Source organism: Nicotiana tabacum, chromosome 24 (genome assembly GCF_000715075.1).
Source record: "Nicotiana tabacum cultivar K326 chromosome 24, ASM71507v2, whole genome shotgun sequence".
Lineage (NCBI taxonomy): Eukaryota > Viridiplantae > Streptophyta > Magnoliopsida > Solanales > Solanaceae > Nicotiana > Nicotiana tabacum.
This window is the reverse complement of record NC_134103.1, coordinates 71,021,849-71,044,377: the sequence shown is the minus strand read 5'-3', so window position 1 is coordinate 71,044,377 and position 22,529 is coordinate 71,021,849. Positions and strand designations below refer to the sequence as shown.

General features: G+C 35.4%; 2 protein-coding genes across 2 annotated transcripts; one reads left to right on the top strand and one right to left on the bottom strand.

Annotated features, from left to right (window-relative positions):
- Positions 1-1,835: 1,835 nt before the first annotated feature.
- On the bottom strand, positions 1,836-14,978 carry LOC107790050 (MADS-box transcription factor 23-like). Its single transcript, XM_075247533.1, has 8 exons — positions 14,712-14,978; positions 11,725-11,803; positions 3,663-3,724; positions 2,556-2,655; positions 2,421-2,462; positions 2,259-2,342; positions 1,993-2,135; positions 1,836-1,863 (listed from the first exon to the last, which is right to left on the bottom strand). Exons 1-8 carry the CDS (start codon positions 14,891-14,893, stop codon positions 1,836-1,838), a joined length of 720 nt encoding a protein of 239 aa, XP_075103634.1. The 5' UTR covers positions 14,894-14,978.
- A 2,192-nt stretch (positions 14,979-17,170) lies between these two features.
- LOC107790055 (L-type lectin-domain containing receptor kinase IX.1-like) lies at positions 17,171-19,735 on the top strand. The gene has a single exon (XM_075248116.1). The coding sequence runs from the start codon at positions 17,319-17,321 to the stop codon at positions 19,440-19,442; it is 2,124 nt and encodes a 707-aa protein (XP_075104217.1). The 5' UTR covers positions 17,171-17,318; the 3' UTR covers positions 19,443-19,735.
- The last annotated feature ends 2,794 nt before the right edge of the window (positions 19,736-22,529 follow it).

Genomic DNA, 22,529 nt, shown 5'->3' with positions numbered 1-22,529 from the left:
TCTCGTTTCAGCTTTAGTGGGAGGATTGCTTTACTTACTGAGTACTGTTGTGGTATACTTACGTTCTATTCATAGGAACCTATATTGACCTATGTCAATGTAGGCACAGATTTTGCAGGTAAGCAAGCTACGAGTTAGGATAGTCTCCTCCCATTACCAGAAGATTTGGTGAGCTCCATTTTAGTTCGTGGAGTTCATTGATTCTAGAATTTATTCTTATTATCTAGTATTTCTTAGAGGCTTCATACACAGAGTCAGAATAGAGTCATGGATATCCACTTTACATTACATTTTTTTTTCAATGTATTCCAAATAGCAGAATGAGTTTTTTTTCATACTATTATTTCGATTAAAGATTCAGAAAAGAATTTACTTTAAATTATATCGATTTGTGTTGAGATGCAGTGCATAACAGAAATAGAAGAGACTAGAAAAGCCAAGATGGTTCGCTCGGTCAAGTTAAGGCACCGAGTGCCCGTTACGACTTGGTTAGAAATCGGGTCGTGACAATCACAAAATGAACATGAGCATGTGATGATAATAAGGAAGAATGATGTCTGTTAATGGTACTATACAATTGCATGCTTTAAGATTGTTAGGGACTGCATTGGGTTTGCCTGAAAATTTCAGAGACTCGATTATAATTAAGTATGATGTAGTTTTTAGGATGGTGGATTTGGAAATTGTTGAATTAATTGATAAAAATGGGGCTAATAAGAGTTTTGGGGTGGCAAAAGTTGAATCTTGGAGGCAAAAGGAGTATACTGAGAAATGGTTGAGTGAATTTGAGGTCAAATATGCATTTCCTATTCATTTCCCAACTGGGTTTAAGATAGAACCAGGTTATAGGGAGAAATTAAAAAATTGGCAGACTTCCTTATGTTAAGCCTTACAAAAGAGAAGTCACGTATCATTTGAATGGACAGACAACTGAACCCTTGGGACAATCTTTAGGATGTGATAAGTTGACATCAAGGTCAAAACCTTATGTAGTTTTGCTGCAGATCCTTAATCACTGTAGGATAAAAAAGGACAGCCCGGTGCACTAAGCTCCCGCTATGCGCGGGCTCCGGGGAAGGGCCAGACTGTCTATTGTACGCAGCATTGCCCTGCATTTCTGCAAGAGGCTGTTTCCACGGCTCAAACCTGTGACCTCCTGGTCACACGACAACAATTTTATCAGTTACGTCCAGGCTCCCCTTCAATCACTGTAGGATCTGATTACCATAAAATTTACCATTTTGTTTTTTTACATATTGGCATGTCACACTTTGTTTTCTTTTTTCACAAAGTGCTTTCTATTGGCCTAGTTATAGACATAAGTTTGATCAATCTTTAGGATGGGTAGTTGTAGAAACCTTTACTTAATGATTTGTAAGGTAGCATATTATAGATAGCCGTTCTTGAAGTTTTTGTACTTGAAATCAATTAGGAGGGCTGGTTTCTCAATATGGGCTAGTGAAAAATATCTACTAGGTTTTCTGAGCTTGGTGCTTTGCCCTGTATGGTTCAAAAAACGGTTTCTGAATGCAAATCATGCTAACATCGATACCAAGGACTAGCTTTGATCATACAACTTTTTTCATTTAACAGTTGGGTGTTACTGAAGCAAACTGAGATAAATTCCATGATCCTGTTCTTATTTTCAATCTTACATTACATTATATATATAAACTTCTGCATGTTCATAAAGATTATAAAGCTATTCAATATATTGGCGGAGCCGATGTTGATGCCTCTCCATTGATGAACTTCATCCTTCTATCTTGTTTAAGAATGTCATTCATATAACTATCTCATAGTTGTTGAGCTTGTTGCGATAGAATAGAAAGCTGTCAATCTGCTTTGTAATGCAGTTGTAGTCTGTTGCAATGTTGAAAACGGTAACAGTGAGATTAGTATCCCATTTTATTTTTAATCCTTTTGAGGGTGGGGGTGGATAATGGCGATTCTAATAAGTAATTCATCAACGATTCGCAATAGAGAATTTACCCGAGCTTCATTGCATTTGATGATGTATCCTTCCTCTGTCCTTGTGGCTGGCTTAGCTGGAGATTGATAAAATTATATCCATTGCTGATTGCGTGTGTAGCAGGAGTCTCATTTGCTTCATTTCTGCCTCCCGTGCCATAAACCTGAAACCAATGTTTTCTCCTTTAGATTAAGCCCAAGCATGCTTGTGGTAAAAGGGAAACAGAAATTATAATCCATGGCGCATTTTGTATAGTAAATAGAGGCAATATTCCTGAAGTTAGTACCTTTTTCTGCAATCCTATGTTCTCTTGATAAACGAGATTCACCTTCTCATTTAGTTCTATATTTTCTTGAAGAATGATATTGCCCTGCAGTAGGAATGTTCAAAGTCATCTCTATATCGAAACTTAAAACACAGGACACGGGGAATAGTTTTCTAGTAAGACCTTCCGGTTCAGTTCTTTGATTTCATCAGTTAAAATTTGTTCCTGCCACAGAAGAATTATTACATTTAGGATCAGTGTAGACTTGATAAAGGGAATGTTCAGTAACCACAAAATTTTAAATGGTTTAGACTTTGCCTTTTTCATTCGGATGCTTCTCAAACTCATGTCAAGTTGGTTTTCCAGATCTGTAAGATCTTTGATGCTGAGTCCAGAAAGTTTTTCACCCAAAAGCTGCCTGTGGTCAATATCAAATAAGGATAGTTAACATTTGTATCCTTTTATTCGCTCAACTTATAGCTACTTTTGTGGACTCTTTAGACACTGCACTGTTAAGGGAGAGAAGTCCTTTTTTCTGTAGATATCTTTTAGCATCTTCTTGGTGCGGGTATGTGAAACAACTTATCTTATTAAAAAAAGGTGAAATTTATTCATTAAATCCTTAATCACCTCGGTCTGAGGATAGAAAACATGAGTACTCTTATGAATAGTTGAGTCGATCTTAGCAACAGCTTCATGGACAGGAAGTACTAGCACTTCTTGTTTAATGTCGAGGGAAGAGCAAACCAGAAGAGAAGGAAAGAATAAATGCATTCTCTGCTGTGACATGCCATGTTGCATTAGAGCAATATTTCAGCATGTGTCTTACACTTGAGGTTCGGTTCTAAGAACCTTTAACTTCAATACCACTTGAGTATATACACATTCATCCTTTGAATTGAAGGATGTGTAGATATGGAGGAAAAAAGTGTCAGATGTATTGTCATTAATTATTACATAGTGCGGAGAGGCAAAGATCACAATTAAAGTTTGATGAGGATGGTGCCAATCGATCAATTGCTATCCGAACTCTTAGTGCCTTAAAAGATGTTTAAGTTATGGATGTTGGGCTGGAATGCTGAACAGGATTAAAAAGGGTTACTTAAGAAGGTATAGCAGAGTAGTAGGAGATTTGCCTGGATATTCATTTTCTTATGATAACAGCATTAGTCTCTAGCTGGATGTGTACAACATTTTCTTAGAAGCCAATATCCAATTTGTGCTGAATGCCTTGGATAGAGATATCTTCATTAAAAGAGATATCCTTCTCTTTTTCTTTTTTATATTCACTTAAAATTAGGTCTGAAGTTCATAGAATCTCTAGTGGATATACATTCATATGGAAAGTTTCGTAGTCGTAAAAGCATATATGAATAGTGGCTGCAATTCTGAGGTACTCAACATCAAGTTACTGAGCTACCATACCTGTGGCGTTCTTGCAAGTAATGCAGTTGTTGCCTTAAGTTTGCTGCTTCCCCTTGCCAAAACTAGCAAAAAGATAAACATAAGGAAGTTGTTTAGCTTAACTAGTTTAACTTGACAACTGCTGTATTAGTTATATAAGACAAAATTAATAAAAGAACTTGATTCGTGACAGTCTTAAAGTCTTTAAGCAAGCAGATACAAATTCTGTTCATCTTTCCTGTAATAATCCCTAGTGAATTATTGCAATTCCATAATTAATTCAAGGAAAAAGCATGTGCATTGGTTATAACTTCACAAGAAGCAGTGGGCTTTCTTGAGAACATTTTGAAAGCTAATAAATGCATATGTTGGAAATTGTGGTTTCAATGATCAATCTCAGGTCCTCTACATATTTTCTTTTTAATTTTCTGGGGTATAGATATATTTGGAGCAGTTTCTCATTCTCATCATCTAGTAGGAGTAATAAGCAGTTATTACCATATGTGTATGATTCTCAATATCATGATTCAGATGCTTTGAACTAAGCTTCTAAAGCTAATGTATGTGAAAGTTTTATTTGATTAGGCCTACGTCAGGAGTTTGAACCTTGCCACTAACTGAAGCCGCCTGGTACGTAAGTGGGTGTAGGATAGAGGAGCAAGCCCATAGTACCCGGAGTTTTTAGCAGGTGAGCACAATTACTGGGCAGTTAACTCCGTCAGATTCTCAGTTACAAGAAAAAACAATAATAATAATAATCGTCTAATTTTCATTAGAATCACTTTATGCTTCATTGTCTGAATCACATCACGTCATCATGAGGCGATAATCCCACCCTTCGAACAACTTGTAACTTTAAGCGACAGAATGATGGTTAATAACACTATCGATAAATTGAACAAAACAACTAAAAAATGAAAATGAAGACTATGATTATTGCCACAACCAAAGCATAATGGAGTGGAAAATATAGGAGAGAAAAGTAAGAATAGCCAAAATGACAAGAGAAATGCAGGATAGGTAAAATTGCTGCAAGGATCTGAGGGAGACTAACAATGTCAGAGTGGGGGGAATTGGCGCTGTGGGAGGCCATGGTTCAGTTTGGGGTTTGTGAAGAAAGTGAACCTTGAGCCTAACTCATTCCTAAAAGCTAGCACATGCGGTGAGCATTTCCCGAGACCGCTACAAGGAGACTATATCACCCCAACATGACCACACCTAGACAACTGGAGCGTGGATAACATAGGGACCCAACATTGGGAAACACAATAATAGGGATAGGTTTGGCCCTGATACCATGGAAGAAAATGGACCTTGAGTTTAACTTAACCCCAAAAGTTAGCTCATGAGGTGAGGATTGCACAAGAGCATATAAGGAGACAACTATCCAATCCCTCAATCATCAATGTGAGACACTATAATTGGGTTTTTGATGGATGGTAGAGACAATGTTAGGGTGGGAAGAGGAGGGGGAGAATAATAACATGAGTAGTATAGGGGGGAGGGGGAGAATAATAACACGAGTAGTATAGGGGGGAGGAGAGTGAAGATGGAGATGGTTGGGGATGAAGGGAAGGATGAGGAAATGTATCATGTTTCCACTTATGGATAAATCTTCATATCCCCCTTCACCCCCCTCCCTCTATATCAATTTACCTGGTCTAGCTGGAATAGTGTGCTATCAAATGGAGCATTAGGGCAGATAAACTTTTTCTGGTTTACAATCCATGTACCAAATGGCCTCTAATTGTTGAAAATGTTGGATGTCTGTGGAGTCATTAGAAATTAAATTTCGCATCAAAATATGTTATGAGGCTCCAATGATTTCAGGTAGCAAGAAATGTGCAACCTGGTGTAAGAATTAACTTTTTACCTTGTATTTGGATCTTCCTTGTGCTTCAGCAACTTAGACTTTTGGGATATCTTGAGTTTCGACCAAGCATCTCTTCTAACCTGAATTCCTAGAACTGAAATTTCTATTAGGACACCCTTTGCATGTACGGCAGATTCCAATATCAACAAATTATGTTGAATGAAAGACATAACAACCATCTTGCTGATAGCAATGCGAATCAAAGCCTTAGAATTAAGCTGACATCTCAATATACCCTGCTCATTGGTAGAAGTGGTTTTTCCTTGAGGCCATTAGGTTGCAAATAGTATACCTTTCCTGTCGTGAATGTTTCTGATGGATCCGCTAAGTAAGATTAAGGTCTTGGAAGAACAAAGAGAAGTTTCTAAAACATGGTTTATTAAGATCTTGATATGCATGTTAAGTATTTTTTTCGCTTGTTGTTCATGTGCTTCTACTTTCATATTTTCGGCTGAGATCTCAGCTTGAGCTTTTCCCAACTGCATTGAATGTTCAGGCTTGTTAGCATGTCACCGGGGATGTTTGTGAAGAGTTTCCCAACCCCCATGCTCGCCACCAACCTTGGACCAGGTCTCCGGGGCCAAGCAAGTATTAGAAAACCAAACCTTGGTTCTTGTTGACATTATACGGTGTATTTTGCAGTTTGCATGAATTTAAGAGGTTATATTTTAAGTAATTTCAAGAGTCATTTCATGAACTAGCTCGCTGCTTTTTCTTTAGAAAACGGATGCCTTTAGTGCTATCCTCATTGGCTGATTAGTAGAAAGAAAAGAAATGTGACCTGATCGCCTCCATTGGTTCTGCTGATAGATAGGTTCATATAAACAGTTTTGTCAAAAGCGAAAAGCTCTAAAAGGCACTCCAGTTTGATTGGGACTTTAAGTGCGGGCTTTATTAAAAAAGACGCAACAACTACAACAACAACTATCCCAGTATAATCCTATAAGTGGGGTCTGGGGTAAAAAAAGCGCAACTAAGGAAAAAATTAAAATACATATGTAATTCAAAAAAAAAAATTTCACTCCTAATTTCCTCAGCAACTAATACACTTATTTGCTGATAATGTTTGTTGTTTAGTACTGCCCAGTTCAAGATAGATCATGGTCATTGAGGCGCACGCCTTAGTGCCTTCCCTACACTGAAGCGCAGCTTAAGTGAGGCGAAGCACCCTCCTTGAGCTTTTTTGAGCTTCAGGGCTTAAGAGCCTTAACTGAGCCTTTGATAACACTCATATAAGAGACCATGATAGATGCTCACCTGAGCGCGGAAGATCAAGGCTATATCATATGAATTTGACCTCTATGCTTCTGTGTGAACTATAGCTGCTAGATATGTAAAAGCTAGTTGTTGTTGGAATGCGATTTAAGGCATCCGCGCAACGCAAAGTCAAAAAATGGATTTTCTCAAGATCATCAACTTTCAATCTTTAAGCTTTTGAGCATAACCCAACCTAGCTGGTTTTTTTTCTGTCGTTTGCTGAATGGCTATGTAAGTGATATGGGGGACATCTGGATATTGCTTCATGATGTTCCCTCTTTTTCTAAATTTAGATATATGTATATTACTTACCTTTGATGACAGATCCTTTACTAATTCAGGTGGGGGTAAGACGTCCTCCATCCTCTTGTGGATTTCCTTTTCTACTGGAATCTGCAATGTCAAAGCATTCTCTGCGAGACATACGATCTATCTTTTAATGGTATTGTATAGAAAATCTTGTCTCATCAGGAACTTCAACCTGGTAAGCAGAATGGCTCTTTGGGAGTTGTCTTTATTTGTCTGCAAATGCAAATAAAATAGGCATTAATGTGCGCCTTGCTGTCTTTTCATACCATAGCATTCTGGCAATAAACATCGAGATTTCCGTCACAAGAACTGTTGCAGGGCCAAAATTTTTGTCTCAAGACAAGTTGTGAATTGGACTTGTAAAAGGGACTCTTGTACTTGGTTCTTTCAGTAATATGATCAGAATATTTTAACTTGGAACACGAGACTAATAGTCATTAGTCGTATGGATTTGATTTTATCAGTTGGAAACTCCAACTTCATTCTCTATCAGTTTGCTTCAGCATTCTTTTCCTGGCTAAAGATTCCGACTATTTTCCAAAACTTATCTGATTTTGGATGGTATTTCTGTGGTTTATCTCGTTCTGAACAGTATTGAACTAATTGATACGATTTATGCTGCACTAAGCCTGAATCTTTAACTGTCCCTTAGAAAAGATGTCCAGAAGCAAATATGTGATAAGTTAAGCTGTTGAAGCAGTGACCACTGGGTTCTGAGACTTAAAAAGAACTTTTGTACTTACTAATTTCCATGGAGGTTTGGAAGAAGGATGTTGAAACCAGCTAAATGTATGCAGATGAAACAAGAAAAAAACACCTGGAACGATCAAGTAAAAGTATGGAGAGTGAAAGTGTAATGGGAACTGGAAAGATCAAGGCTGTTTACAATTTAGTCTAAAGATTGCTGTAAGTCAGTCTTGGAACATGGAGGCCAATATAGGTTTAGATTTTGGGAAGAGATCAACATAGTTATTGTGGGCTGTGGTAAATTATTTAGAATATTTATTCAGAACTATGGTAGGTAGCTCTTTTACCTAACACACAATAGCTTAGATCGATGTTGCAATTCTTAAGGTAATGTTTCCCTATTTCTACTTGAATTTTAGAATAGATCAAATCCTAAGAGAAGTCAGCGGAGGAAGCTCCCATTTTCAGATCGAACGCTGCTTCCCAAATCTTTTTGAGACAGTCATTTCAAATAGCTTGGAGACTCTAGCCGGTTTCCATTCCTTTCATGAGATCTTGTTAAACAATTAGATCACAAGCGACAAATAGAATATTACTTCAGGCAAGATTTCATACATAATTACCTTTTCATTGCTTTCCTGATATCTGCTTTAGCAATTGCTAGTCTGAACAACTAAAGGATGGCATTTATCCACAAAGCAAATAGAGCAAGTTCTACGTGCAACGTAGTATATCGAAAACATTCTCTCTGCCTTCACAAGGTAGGGGTAAGTTATGCGTACACACTACCCTCGCCACTTGTGGGATTACACTGGGTTTTTTGTTATTGTTGTTGTTGTTCTACGTGCTGCATAGTTGGATAACTTTTGGTAAATGAACATTAGTACCCTAAGTAGTAGTAGTAGTAGTTTCATTAAGGTATTTCTAGAGTTTATTAGATAAGCAAGTTAGGAAAGTTGATATCTGTTACCTTGAGACTCTCACGCCTAAACTGGTCATAAGCATTTGCATTGATCAGGTAGTGACATATCATTTATGATCTATTATTATTCATTATCTGTCTTTCCTTTCATTTTCTTATTTTCATTGGCTTGATTTGGTACCAGACCGCTCCAGAATATATCTGTTTTTCTTGCTCCTAAGATTTCCTACAAAGTCTGAAAATATGGCCAGTTAGCTGTTGGCTGCATAGGAGAATAGCTAGAATCGATTTACCAACTTGGTATATCCTGATTGGTGTCTTTTGTTTGCAGCTGCTCCTTATCTCGCTCAAAGAGGATGTCCTACTTCACTAGGTGATTCTTCACAATTATCCGATCGAGAGTTCAATAGATCAAACAGTTGAATCATGATTTGGCATTTGATCCTACGATGAGATGTAGTAACATAAATAATGTAGGATCGAGAGGAGTGACAAGCAGGTGAATGAGAGAAAAGTTGATACTAAGGCAAAGCAGATGGTACTATTTCATATGTCAACGACAATGCTTAGGCCATGCATAAACAAGGCGCAGACCAGCCATGTAAGCGTACTTGGTTGAGGAGCGAGGATTGTTCTGGATTCATGTGATAGTTCTCTCCTTTGGATATCATGAATGATAGGTTATGTGCCATGTTATGTTTTGATGCTCTAACAAACTTAATGATAAGAACCAGATAGGAAATCTGTTACACATCCTCAAAGTGCTCAAGAACAACAATTCTCAAGTCGGGCACAAGTTCCAATAATCAGAGTCAAAGAGACGATAGAGGGAACAAATGAACATAAGTTCCCTAGCTGACTGTACCAGTCAACTGCTCACAGCTGTAAAGCCGCTGCAACTGTTCCTCTGCACACACGCAACAGTGTGAACAATGCAACAATCACTTTATGGGGAATGCCTTGTACCGAATATTGCTTGCATCATCCAAGTGACATCACTTGGATATTATTAACATGAAGCAGTGAAGAAAACACGCACTTGCACATTCAGAATTAATCAAGCTTTCTCTCAAGTGTGTTGCCAACGACTTTCAGGGCTTCAAGAACAGAGAACACATCATAACGAAGGACCAGTTTCCTGCATTGAGTTATTATATGTCATTGGTTATGTTGTATCTTTGTTAAATTGTTTTACTTGTAATTCCTACTTAGCTGAGGTAGAAGCATTATATAGAAAATCTTTTGTAAAACCATAAACCTTGTGTTTGTATCTTGACTAGAGTTAGTCGAGTTGTGAGATTTGTAATCGAGTTATTACAAGAGGTTTGTAATAGAGTTATTACAAGTGAGTAAGGGATTAAGAGTTTAATTCCTAGGTTACAATATGTTATAATCTAAAGTTGATCAGTTAGTGAAGTTGAAATACTACGAGTGTAGGTCGTGATTTTTAATCGTAAAACTCTGTTGTATCATTTAATTTTTTGTGTGTTTTGTAGGAATTGACAGAGAAACCGATTCTCTATACAGTTTGGTGGACCCTAAGTTTTTATCAATGAACTTTCAGAATTGATAGGCTATTTTTAAGTCCTAATTACCTGGATGACTGACGTAATTGGTATTTTTGCAATCCAGAAGTTTTGTGAACATGGAATGTCATCTCCTAGTGCTGGTTTTAGAAATGTTCCAAAGGCAGCATCTATTTCAGTTGAATGATTCCGACTTCAAATGGATATTGGATATTCTTTGCAAAATTATCAAGGGAGGATCACCTCTGAATTCGGTTTTGGCCCTATTTGGACTCTTCTTTACTACTTGGAGGGTTTGGACCTTTAGAACTGCGATAGGAATACATTTGTTTTAAGTTTTCAGCTTTCTAATCTCATGTAATATATATATATATATATATATATATATATATATATATATATATATATATATATGACAATAATTACTTGTAGTTGAGTATTCTTTAGGTAATAGTTTTTTCACACGATTCGTATACAAAAGTTAAACTCTCTTCCTAAAAGAATTTAACTTATATACATACAAATATAGAAAGTAATTTCACATTATTGAGGAGTACTAAATTATAGTATATGATTTATTTTCTAGATTATCAATCTCACTTATTATCGACAACTTCTAATTATCTTGTTTGGGCCCTTAATATAGTACAAATCTTTTTACCGTTTAGTGTACTAAACTTAAACTCGTCCCAAAATACTAATTAAATTAACTTTTCCCCGAATTAAACTGATTATTTTTTGAGGGATTTGCAAAAAATTACAGCCCAACACACTACATTGTGCCACATAGCCCATTATTTGCAACAATGTTTATATAGTCGGTATATAACATTAAAAAAAAATTGACTTTCGTCTATTACGAACTTCAACTCATGAAAAGCATCACCATATAACTATCATCACCAATTACCTTCAAATTTTAGCCAAAACTTCAAAATGACATCCTCCACTGAACCTCAGTCATCAATTTGTCAACTAAAATTCCAAAAATCACAAACCCCATCCACGAGTTTTCAAGCTTTTAAAAACTCCAACAATGGAGTTTTTAAATTTTCGCTTTAAATTCACCCACCAAATGTTTAAATCAGTGATGATAAACATGAATATCACCCTAAAATAAGTTTTTAATACAGATCTTCTTAATACTTGTTAATAGGTGAAAAGAAGTTTAAAATAATATAAAATAGGCTAATTTAGGTAAGAGAAAAGAATATAGGCTAAAATTGGTTGGTAAAGTAACTTCCCCGTATTATTTCTTAAATCTTTTCGTGGCCCGTAATTAAACTGATTCGTTGATTAGAAATTCAATGCATACGTCTTTTGCCTTAAAAGATTGGTTAAAGTCTTTAGGACTTAGGAGGTGAGGTCCATGGTTTTGCTCATTGCAAGTCTAACCATGGTTGATTTGGACAAATAGCCACTTTCGCGCCCTTTAACAAATATAAACTTAAAAGAGAAACAAAAAGAAATATGTGGAATAAAATTTCTGTTTGATGAAGAGCTATATACCTTGACTTCTGACATAGGATTCATGAGGTTATGATCTTCCTCCATCACTTTGTTGTATCTCTCTATTACAGATCTCATGCTGATAATAGAAAAATTACAGCACTGTCACATACTATATATTTGCAAATGCAATTATAATTAAACTTCACGATAATGTGATCATGGGTAGGGTTTTGGGTAAGGGTAATTTACTTGGGTTATAGAGCATTTTTAGTTTAAAATAATATAGTACATATATTTTATAAAACGTCTGGAAATAGGATTTTGTCAAGAATGATTTTTTAGGAAATTAAGTGAAAGTTGAGTGATTTTACAGTTAGAAAAATAATTTCAATGATTTTACTTTGAGATTTTTGTGTAATTAACTCTAATATATAGTACCTGTTGGATTTTGCATCTGTTACTGCTACTGTTTTCTAGAATAATTAGTTATTTAGTTTTAGGAGGAGTCTGGTAGAAGATTCAGAATTTTAATTATAGTAAGAGTTTAGTAATTTAGTTGTAGGAGGAGTCTACTACTTTATTTATTTGGCTATTTTAGGCCCTATGATTAATAAAATTTTAGAGACAGTTTTTCAATCCTATTTTCAACCTTCTTGCTGCTTGCATATTTTTTCTAAAATCCATAACAGTGGTATCAAAGCCTCCATTGATCTTGACGGATCTCTGAATTCGCTGAAAAACAACCAATTTCAACCACTTTTAAACCATACGCATTTTTACCCATACCGATTTTTAACCAAATTTTTAACAATGGCAAGCAACGGTCTCTCTTTGAATACCCCACGAACTTTCACTGGTAAAAACTATCAGATTTGGTCAGTGAAGATGAAATCTTATCTTGAAGCTTATGATCTATGAGAAGTTGCAACGGAAGACAAACTTATACAACCAATTCCTGCAAATCCTACCCTTGCCCAGATCAAAGCTCATTCAGATGAGAAAACCAAAAAATATAAAGCCAAAACTATAATTCAAAATTCAGTTGTAAATTCAATCTTCTCTAAAATCATTGCATGCGAGACAACAAAAGAAGCTTGGGAAACACTCAAACAAGAGTATTAAGGAAGTGAACGAGGAAGACAAAATCAGATTTTAAATTTGAAAAGAGATTTTGAATCTCTTAGAATGCAAGATGATGAGACCATCGCTAATTATTCTGACCGAATTTCTTTAATTGTCAATAAAATCGGGTTACTTGGCGAGGATTTTAAAAATGACAGGATAGTTAAAAAAATTCTTGTGACAATTCCCGAGAGATTTGAATCCAAAATTTCCTCTCTCGAAGAGTCTAAAGATCTCTCTACCATCTCTGTTGCAGAATTAATAAGTGCTCTTCAAGCACAAGAGTAAAGAAGGGCCTTCACACAAGACAAAATTACTGAGGGTATTTTTTATGCGAAATACCAAAAGAAAAAGTCGATTATTCTTATTGCAAATATTGCAAAAAGAAAACACACTTAGAAAAATTATGTGGAAATTGCAAACAAAAAGGTCATGTTACAAAAGTGTGCAAGTTCAAAGATGCTCATGCATAAGCAGTAATAGCAAAAGAAGTAATTGAGGATGACCTTCTTTAGACTGCAGCAACAGAAGCAAGGAGGAGAGTGTTGGATTTTGCATCTCTTACTGCTACTGTTTTCTAGAATAATTAGTTGTTTAGTTTTAGGAGGAGTCTGCTAGAAGATTCAGAATTTTAATTATAGTAAGAGTTTAGTGATTTAGTTGTAGGAGGGATCTACTACTTTATTTATTTGGCTATTTAAGGCCCTATGATTAATAAAATTTTAGATAAGTTTTTTAAATCATATTTTCAACCTTCTTGCTGCTTGCATATTTTTTCTAAAATCCATAACAGTACCAAACTCTAAATTCTCTCTTATATATATTTGTCTCCCAATGTTGTTTAATGGGGCATGTATTTGTGTTTGACGTGCATGTTTTATCTATATTAATCTTATAAGCTAGAAAAGAGAGTAATAATATTAAAGCTTTGGATATATGGAGTAGAATATAAATATATGTATCATGCATGCAGACACATAAACTTCACTAACGATTTCACATTCAAACTGATCATAGGATTACTAGGTTTAATCCTATAACAGATAAAACAACTCAGTCATAATAACCTGGTTCAAAATTTTACACAAATTTGATACTTTGAGTGCCAATGTTTAAATTTTGTCCCCGTTTTTAAAAGTTTTGTAGATATCATTCAAGCAACATATATATATATATATATATATATATATATATATATATATATATATATATATAACTTCAATTTGGGCATAACTTGTTCAAAATTATGCCTATGCCCAACTTCATTCTACTTGTCCAAATCTCCATTTTTTTCGCTTTCAATTAAATCCTTTAAGAGAACTTTTGACTTAATTATCTAGACACACCACACTCATCAGTAACAATTTCTTTGGAATTTGCCCTAGGCTTGTTTTAGGTGATCTAATTAATGTTTTAATCCAAATAAAAACGGTAAAGCATCTTATGAATAATGTTATGATTACCAAACAATGTAAGCTAGGAAAACTTCGAAAATCTATCAGTTTTACTTGAACCCTAAAATGAAAAATTTAAAAAAAGGAGAAGAATTAACCTAACCATTTCCCTAGACTGCTTCTCGTTTAATTTTCCTTTTTCTCTTTTTAACAAACATAACTGGTACTATATATTATGCAAAAGATAAGGATTAATACTCTTTTCAAAAATACAACAACTACATAGTCAGTATAATCTGACAAGTGCAGTCTAGGGAGAGTAGTGCGTAAGCAAACCTTACCGCTACCTTGTGTGAGATAGAGTGACTGTTTCCGACAGATCCTCGGCTCAAAGAAAAAAATAAAGCAAGTTTGAGAAAAAAAACAGTAGTGACTTGTTTTCAGAAAATGACCTAGAAAATTAGAAGGAAATTCAAGGCATAAACTTTCTCCAATCCAGAAATTAAATTACAGGAAAGTCTATCTAACCTTGTGCTTGCAAAATCATAGAGCTTGGCTGTACTGGAGAAAATGATAAGTCCAACTTCAGCATCACAAAGTATTGAAAGTTCCTTAGCTTTTTTGAGCAGTCCATTTCTTCTCTTTGAGAAAGTGACTTGCCTGCTTGTTATGTTATCGATCCTTCGAATCGCAATCTTTCCTCTCCCCATTGATCTCTTTGTTATCAATATATCTAGGGTTTCTCCTCTTCTCTGTTAAATCAAAGAATTAACATATATTAGCCCAAAGCTTTAATTTGAAACAATAAATCAGAAAGCTTAATTTCAAATATCCAAAAATTAGTATAAATCATCGGTAGCTTGAGTAATTGACTAAGTTGGGGCCTTAGCGATATATATATATATATATATATATATATATAGATCCACTAAAAGAAAATAAATCAGCATTTATATGAATTGGCAAAGGAAAAGTAAGGATACAAAAGAAACAAAAGATCTAATTAAGACTAAACAATGAGCTTACTAATTTGTCAGAAACTAAGGGAGAAATATGGTGTAAGGAGAGACTAGGAGTTCTCTGAGTTAAATATAATCAGGTTTTGACAATACTTATATATGAGTATTTACAATTGAAAGTATTAAAATAAAATAAAAATTGATAACGATTCTAGTATTATACGTTAATTATTCACCATATCTTTTGACATTACTAATTAATCTTGATCTTCACCGTATCTTATTACATTACTAATTAATCTTGATCTCCTAAATGCTAAAGTAGTTGCAAGTGGGCGTTAAATGATACCTCGGAGATTCAGAACTATTTTTTGATTGGAGTGTAATTTAGCACTCTTAGGTCATTGTCTAATCGTATAGATGACTGACAAATGTCAAGTAATTGGTGGTGATTTGGCCTAGGTGTTTGCTACTTTAGGGTTCTTTTTATGACTTCACCTTTTACTTGTTGGAGTAAAAGGTACCTTAATCTTTCCTTTCTCACATTTTAACTTTTTTTTGGTTGTGGGTAAAGTGATTTTAATTTTATAACCCCATTTATTTTTCAACACTTAAAAAATTTATTTTTACACATAAAAAGTTTAAAATAGACACTTTCTTAATTTTAATATTGTAAAATGCCACGAAGATCTATTTTCCCATTCATTGTCTAGGTCCCTTTTTCCATCTCCCTCTTCAAAAAAAAAAAAAAAAGAAAAAAAAGAAACTTAGATACATACAAGACTAAAAAGAAAAGCTTTGTGTTTCTCTTTTTTTCTCCCCAAAACTTAAGTTGAAATGCATATAACCAATGAAGAAGCTGGCACGTTTTCATCATTTAATTTATTTCAGCATCTAATTTGTTTTGAGTTTTAAATTATATACACCGTTACTGTAAATAATTTTTTTTACTCTATTAGGATTTAGGTCACTCAAATGATATCTACATATAACTTGTTAGCCTTCATAAAATGTGAGATTTGTAATCTTGACACTAAGACAACCAGTAAAGATAATTTAATGATCCTGTATTAGTATGATCCTGATTTGGTTTCCGATGCTATCAAAATCTGCAAGTATTTGGCACCATTAGGGCCGTACACTTCAATAGTGCTTTCTGAAAAGACCATTTCCGTGCAGAAAATTATGGAGATGATGAGGATCCTAATATAGAAAAAAAGGTATTTTTATTCCTCTTGCCTAACGAATATAGCAGGATTTATAGTGCTAGTGGAAAGATTTCGGAATATTTTTTTAAAAAAAAAACATTAAGAAAAATTTATTTATTAGGGGACATAAATCCTAACTTCTTATGGGTTGTTTGGTGGTGGAATAAGGGAACAATCTTGGAATAAAATATAAAATTATTTTATCTCGTATTTAGTAAATGGTGAGATTATCTATCTTATATCCCAGATATTCTTGTCTATCACATCCTGATAACCAAACGATCCCTTAAAGCTTCGATGTGGGGTGAACAGCTTCACTCCTTTACAATTGAAGAGTTGATCATTTGAAAATCCTATACAAATAACTATCCCGAAATAGACTAAACTAAAGCTAATAGCATAATTAAATGAGGGTATTCCTCCTTTACCAAAAGGATCTAACATTAAGTTAAGAGAGTTATCCATGACCAATTTAAAAACATTTTTTTTTTTGGAATGAGCAGTTAGAAACAATGTAAAAATCCTACAAAATGGAAGTCTTTATGCCAACGGTCCAACTACTTATACTTTTGACTGTGCCTTCAGGACGGACAATTTCAATCTCTTTTATCTAGTTAAGTTACAAACATTTTCTTAGTTCTACGTATTTTGCAACCTTGTCTTAATTTTCTTTTCAAGATATTGAATGGTAGTAGTACTTTAAATTTAAGAACTTTCTCTAAGAAGCAAGTGCAGTCAACTATAAGGACTTTTTCAACTATCCCGTGTATAAAAATTTAATACTCCCAACTTTCTTATGAGCTGTTGGGCATGAAAATATTTCAATAATTATTATATGTATGTAAAACTTGACCAAGTCATTTCTCTGCGCTTGAAAAGATGAGAAAATGTCAGCAATCTGCAATAGGCATATCGATATGATTATTTTCAGTTGTCTAACATTGATCTGATAAAGATATCATCCAACTATGGTTGGTTTTGCCTCTTTATCTGCTCTCAAATACTACCTTGTTTTTCTTCTCATCATAATCCCACTTGTTACTTCATTATCCTTCAATTTTGATAGTTTTAATCCCAATGATCAGAATATAACATATGAGAAAGATGCTTATTCAGCAAATGGTGTGATTCAACTCACCAAAAACCAACTTGATCGTGGTTCAGACGTCAGCATAGGTCGAGCCACATATTTCAAATCGCTGCATCTTTGGGACAAGGCCTCTGGAAATCTCACAGATTTCACTACTCACTTCTCCTTTAGCATCAATTCACAGGGCAGAACAGCTTATGGTGATGGTCTTGCCTTCTTCCTCGCGCCTGCAGGATCAAGAATTCCTGAGAACACAACCATAGGTGGCAGCCTTGGCCTTACAATTGATACTCAGCAACTTAATACATCGAATAATCATTTTGTTGCTGTGGAGTTTGACACCTTTAAGAACTGGTATGATCCACAAGGTGATCATGTAGGTGTTGATATCAACTCTATGCAATCTGTTGTTAATTTGACCTGGTTTAGTAGCATTACAAATGGTAAGAGAACAGATGCCTGGATTAGCTATAACTCAACCTCGAAAAATCTTAGTGTTGTCTTCACTGGTTTCAAACTCCAAGGAAATACCACTGTCACTGTCCAGCAAAGCCTATCTCACAATCTTGATCTGAGAGAATACTTGCCAGAATGGGCCACTTTTGGCTTCACAGGTGCAACAGGAGGCCTCTTTGCATTACAAAGCATCTCCTCTTGGAATTTTACTTCTTCTTTAGAAATTAATGACAACATAACAGATCCAGGGGTAGCCTTACCAATCCCAAAGCCAGAGGAGACTCCAAGCAAAAGTAAGTTAGGACTTGTGATTGGATTGGTTTCTGGTGGTTGTGTTTTGGTTGCAGTATCTGTTTTGGTGTTGTTTGTATTTTGGAGAAAGAGGAAGTTGAGAGAAGATGAAGATGATGATGATAGCTTTGATGGTTCCATGGCTGATGAATTTGAAAGAAGTACAGGACCAAAGAAGTTCCTCTACAGTGAGTTGGCTAGATGTACAAATAACTTTGCGGGGGAAGGGAAGCTTGGGGAGGGTGGGTTCGGGGGTGTTTATAAAGGACATCTCAGGGAATCCAATTCCTATGTTGCTGTTAAAAGGATTTCAAGGGGGTCAAGACAAGGAATAAAAGAGTTCGCTTCTGAAGTGAGGATCATTAGCCGGTTAAGACATAGACATTTGGTGCAACTCATTGGCTGGTGCCATGAGAAAAGAGAACTTCTACTTGTCTATGAGTTTATGTCTAATGGAAGCCTAGATTTCCATCTTTTCAAGGGAAAAAGCCATTTGACATGGCCAATAAGATACAAGATTGCTCAAGGCTTGGCCTCGGCGCTGCTATATCTACATGAAGAATGGGAGCAATGTGTGGTGCATAGGGACATAAAGGCAAGCAATATTATGTTGGATTCCAATTTCAATGCCAAACTTGGGGATTTTGGTTTAGCTAGACTAGTTGACCATGAAAAGGGATCCCAGACAACAGTTTTGGCAGGTACTATGGGCTACATGGCCCCCGAATGTGCCACCACTGGGAAAGCTAGCAAGGAAACAGATGTCTATAGCTTTGGTATTGTCGCGTTAGAAATAGCTTGTGGAAGAAAACCTATTGACCGTAAAGCTGAATCAGATCATCAAGTAAACATTGTTGATTGGGTTTGGAGTCTTTATGGGATGGGAAATCTTAACGAAGCAGCTGATCCTAAACTCTCATTAGAGTTCAATGAAATGGAGATGAAGCACTTGTTAATTGTTGGTTTATGGTGTGCTCATCCAGATAGCAATTGTAGGCCTTCTATCAGGCAAGCAATTCATGTCCTTAATTTTGAAGCTCCATTGCCCACCCTCCCTCCAAACATGCCTGTTCCAACATATTGCAGTCCATCACAACATTTATCAAGTGCTTCATTTTCATCACCATATGACACCAATGGATCTCGGATTACTGAAATACAGTATTCAGTGAACAGAGACTACACTGATTCTTCAAATAACACAGCAGCTTCCGCAGCATCATCACCTTCCGCATCACTTTTGTACACACGTTGATATTGTGTTATAAAGAAATTTTGTCTGGTATATCCCTGCATTCAATCTTTCACTAGCTATCTCCAACTTTTGCTCTTCTTACTCTTTTGTGTTTCTCTTTTTATGAGTATAAGATTGAATGAATCAACAATTCTTGTTCAAAGTTTCCATTAAATAGTGAAAATATTATGTTCTTAAAAACATGTCTCACTTGCGATCAATGGATGTATTCTGGAAGGAGAGAAATTTAAGAACTTTTGAAGACAGAAACAATTCTTTGCAGAACATCAAGATGAAGTGCTTACTTTTGTTTCATTTCTCGTGTAAAGAAAGCTGTGTAGAGGAGGCAAAATCTTTAGTAGACCTGATAGGTGCACTGTAATCTTAGGTTGACATAGCTGGTTTTTGTTTTCCTTATAAATATGGCTTGGCACTGACCTAGTGTTGTTTTATTTATTAATATACATGTTACCATTATGAAATAAAAAATAAAATAAAAGATCAATGGATGTATTCTAACTTGGATTAGAAGTTGAATTGGAGGATAGAAAGAATCTTTCACTATTTTTCCTTCTTTTGTAGCGATCCATTTTGGAAGAATTCTTTAACTGAGCTTGTACTATGTATATTCTTCACCAAAATGTTGATAGACATGGACAATAGCTTATAGACATGGACAATAGCTTAATTGCAGTCTGGACAGGATAAGATATTTGATTTGTCGACTTGTGTCCTCTATCATTTATTTCCTCGCATACAGAGAATAGATTTAATGAGTAATAACACTAAGTATATGCAAAAAGTGGAATCCTTTAACACCAGGAGAGACATAAAAGACACAGTGACAAAGTTCAGAAAAATGGGAAAGATGATTTAATTGAAGAGACAAAATCTCTAGCTGGGAAAGACTCCTAATGCTCTCAGGCAATTGAACTGATTTCGACCGAGATATATCTCTCAGATGTGGAAAATTTGCAAAATCAGGGAATATATGGCCCAGAAATCCTGTTTATTGAAAGGTCTAAATAAACGGGGCTAGAATGCTGGCTGCAACATTCAACACTGAAGCCACTCAGTTAATTACTTTCAGTGTCAATTCAGTCGGAGCTGAAAATCATGAAATATCAGGAAACAGACCACTAATATTGTTAGGATCGGGAACTCGGGTAGTGTGAAATTTAGCCAAACCAGTGTTATGAAGAGCGTGAAGCGAGGAAAAGCGACAAACCCCTTTTCGCTTAAAGCGAGGAAAAGCGACAAGCCCCTTTTCGCTTAAAGCGAGAAGCGAAGCGCTCGCTTTTTTGATATGAAGCGGAATTTTTTAAAATAAATATTAAAATAAATACTGCATAGACAATGAAGAAGAAGAAGAGGAGGAGAATGACAATAAAACAAATACTGCATAGACAACTAAGAATAAATGATATGAAAAAAATGGCAGTATAACTGAAACGAAAAATGGGTAGCATTTCACTGCAATTTATCACTGAAACAGTGAAAGAAAATGAAGAGAAGAAGAAGAAGAGGAGAATGAGGAGAAGAAAGGGGATCACACAAGTGTTTTCCAATACTCAATTCTCTTACAAAATACTCTCAATTACTAAAGGAGGAGAAGAAACAAGAAATGAAGACTCAAGTCTTATTTGTGTGTTTACAAATGAGGAGGAACTCCTCTATTTATAACAAGAAATCCTTGGCCTAATAGTGGATATTATGTCATGGAAAATGTCATGAAAACTTGGTCCACAAATTTTGTTATAGTGGATATTATGTCATGGCAAATGTCATGAAAACTTGGCCCCCACTTGAAAATAAGCCAAATTAATGGCCATATTACAAATTTTATTTCCAACCTAAAACAAGATACACCAACTATTAAGCCCTGCCCCGTCCTATTAAGCCCTGCCCTGTTTAGACTCTTATTCATTTTTTCTCTTTATGTTTTTGACCCGCCCCGCCCTGCCCCATTAAGACTTTACCCTGCCCTGCCCCGCCCCATTTGCCATCCCTAATCCATGCACTTGAAACTTGAACATTTTGTTAATATATAAATATAAAAACTGTAAGTTTTGGGACCTATAGCATTTTTAGTCTAAACCAACAATAACAACAACAACAACAACAACAACAACAACAACAATAACAACAACAACAACAACAACAACAAACGTAGTGAGACTCCCACAAGTGGGTCTGGGGAGGGTAAAATGTACGCAGACCTTACCTTTGTGAAGGTAGATAGGTTATTTTCGATACTTGGCACAATAGAATATGAGAAAGAAGCAATAGCATCAAGTAGTACTTTTTTAGTCTAAACCAAATGCTTTAATTAATGGTTTTATCATTTAACTGGCCATGAGTTACAATAATGTAAAAGGCATACAAAATAGAAGTCTTTAATATGTCAATGGTCAACTACTTTTGCTTTTTGACCGTCGTCGGGACTGAAACAAATCAAGTGAACAATTTCCATCTCTTCTATCTAAAGACTGAAGGGAAAGCCTTGGCGTAACTGGTAAAGTTGCTTCCATGTGGAAACAACCTCTTGCAAAAATGCAGGGTAAGACTGCGTACAATAGACTCTTGTGGTCCGGCCCTTCCCCGAACCCCGCGTATAGCGGGAGCTTAGTGCACCGGGCTGCCCTTTCTATCTAAAGACTAGAATAGGTTAAACATTTCTTAGGTCTACATATTTTTCAACCTGGTCTTTGCTAGTTTTTTTTTCTTTTCAGGACAGTGAATAGTAGTACTTTAAATTTACATTAATTTGTTGTGCCGAAACAAAATTTAAGAACAACAAAAATTCTGAACATTTCTAGCATTTCAAGAGTGTTGGTATTCTCCACCTTAACGATTTTGTTTGGCTTCCATTTTCTTGTTGTATTTTTTAGACAGAGACAACATGTGATTGCTGCATTGCATAGTTCAGAATGGAATTAGATTGGAGAGAATGTCTTTATTTTTATCTTTATAAGCTTCTTAAAAGGGAACAGAACCGAACCTTCTCAAATAAAAGGGAAGGGAATGGGAGATTCCGACTTCCACAACAGTATAAGTTCAACATGCAAACTGTATCACTAAATGTAGGTTCTGCTAAAACAACATGTA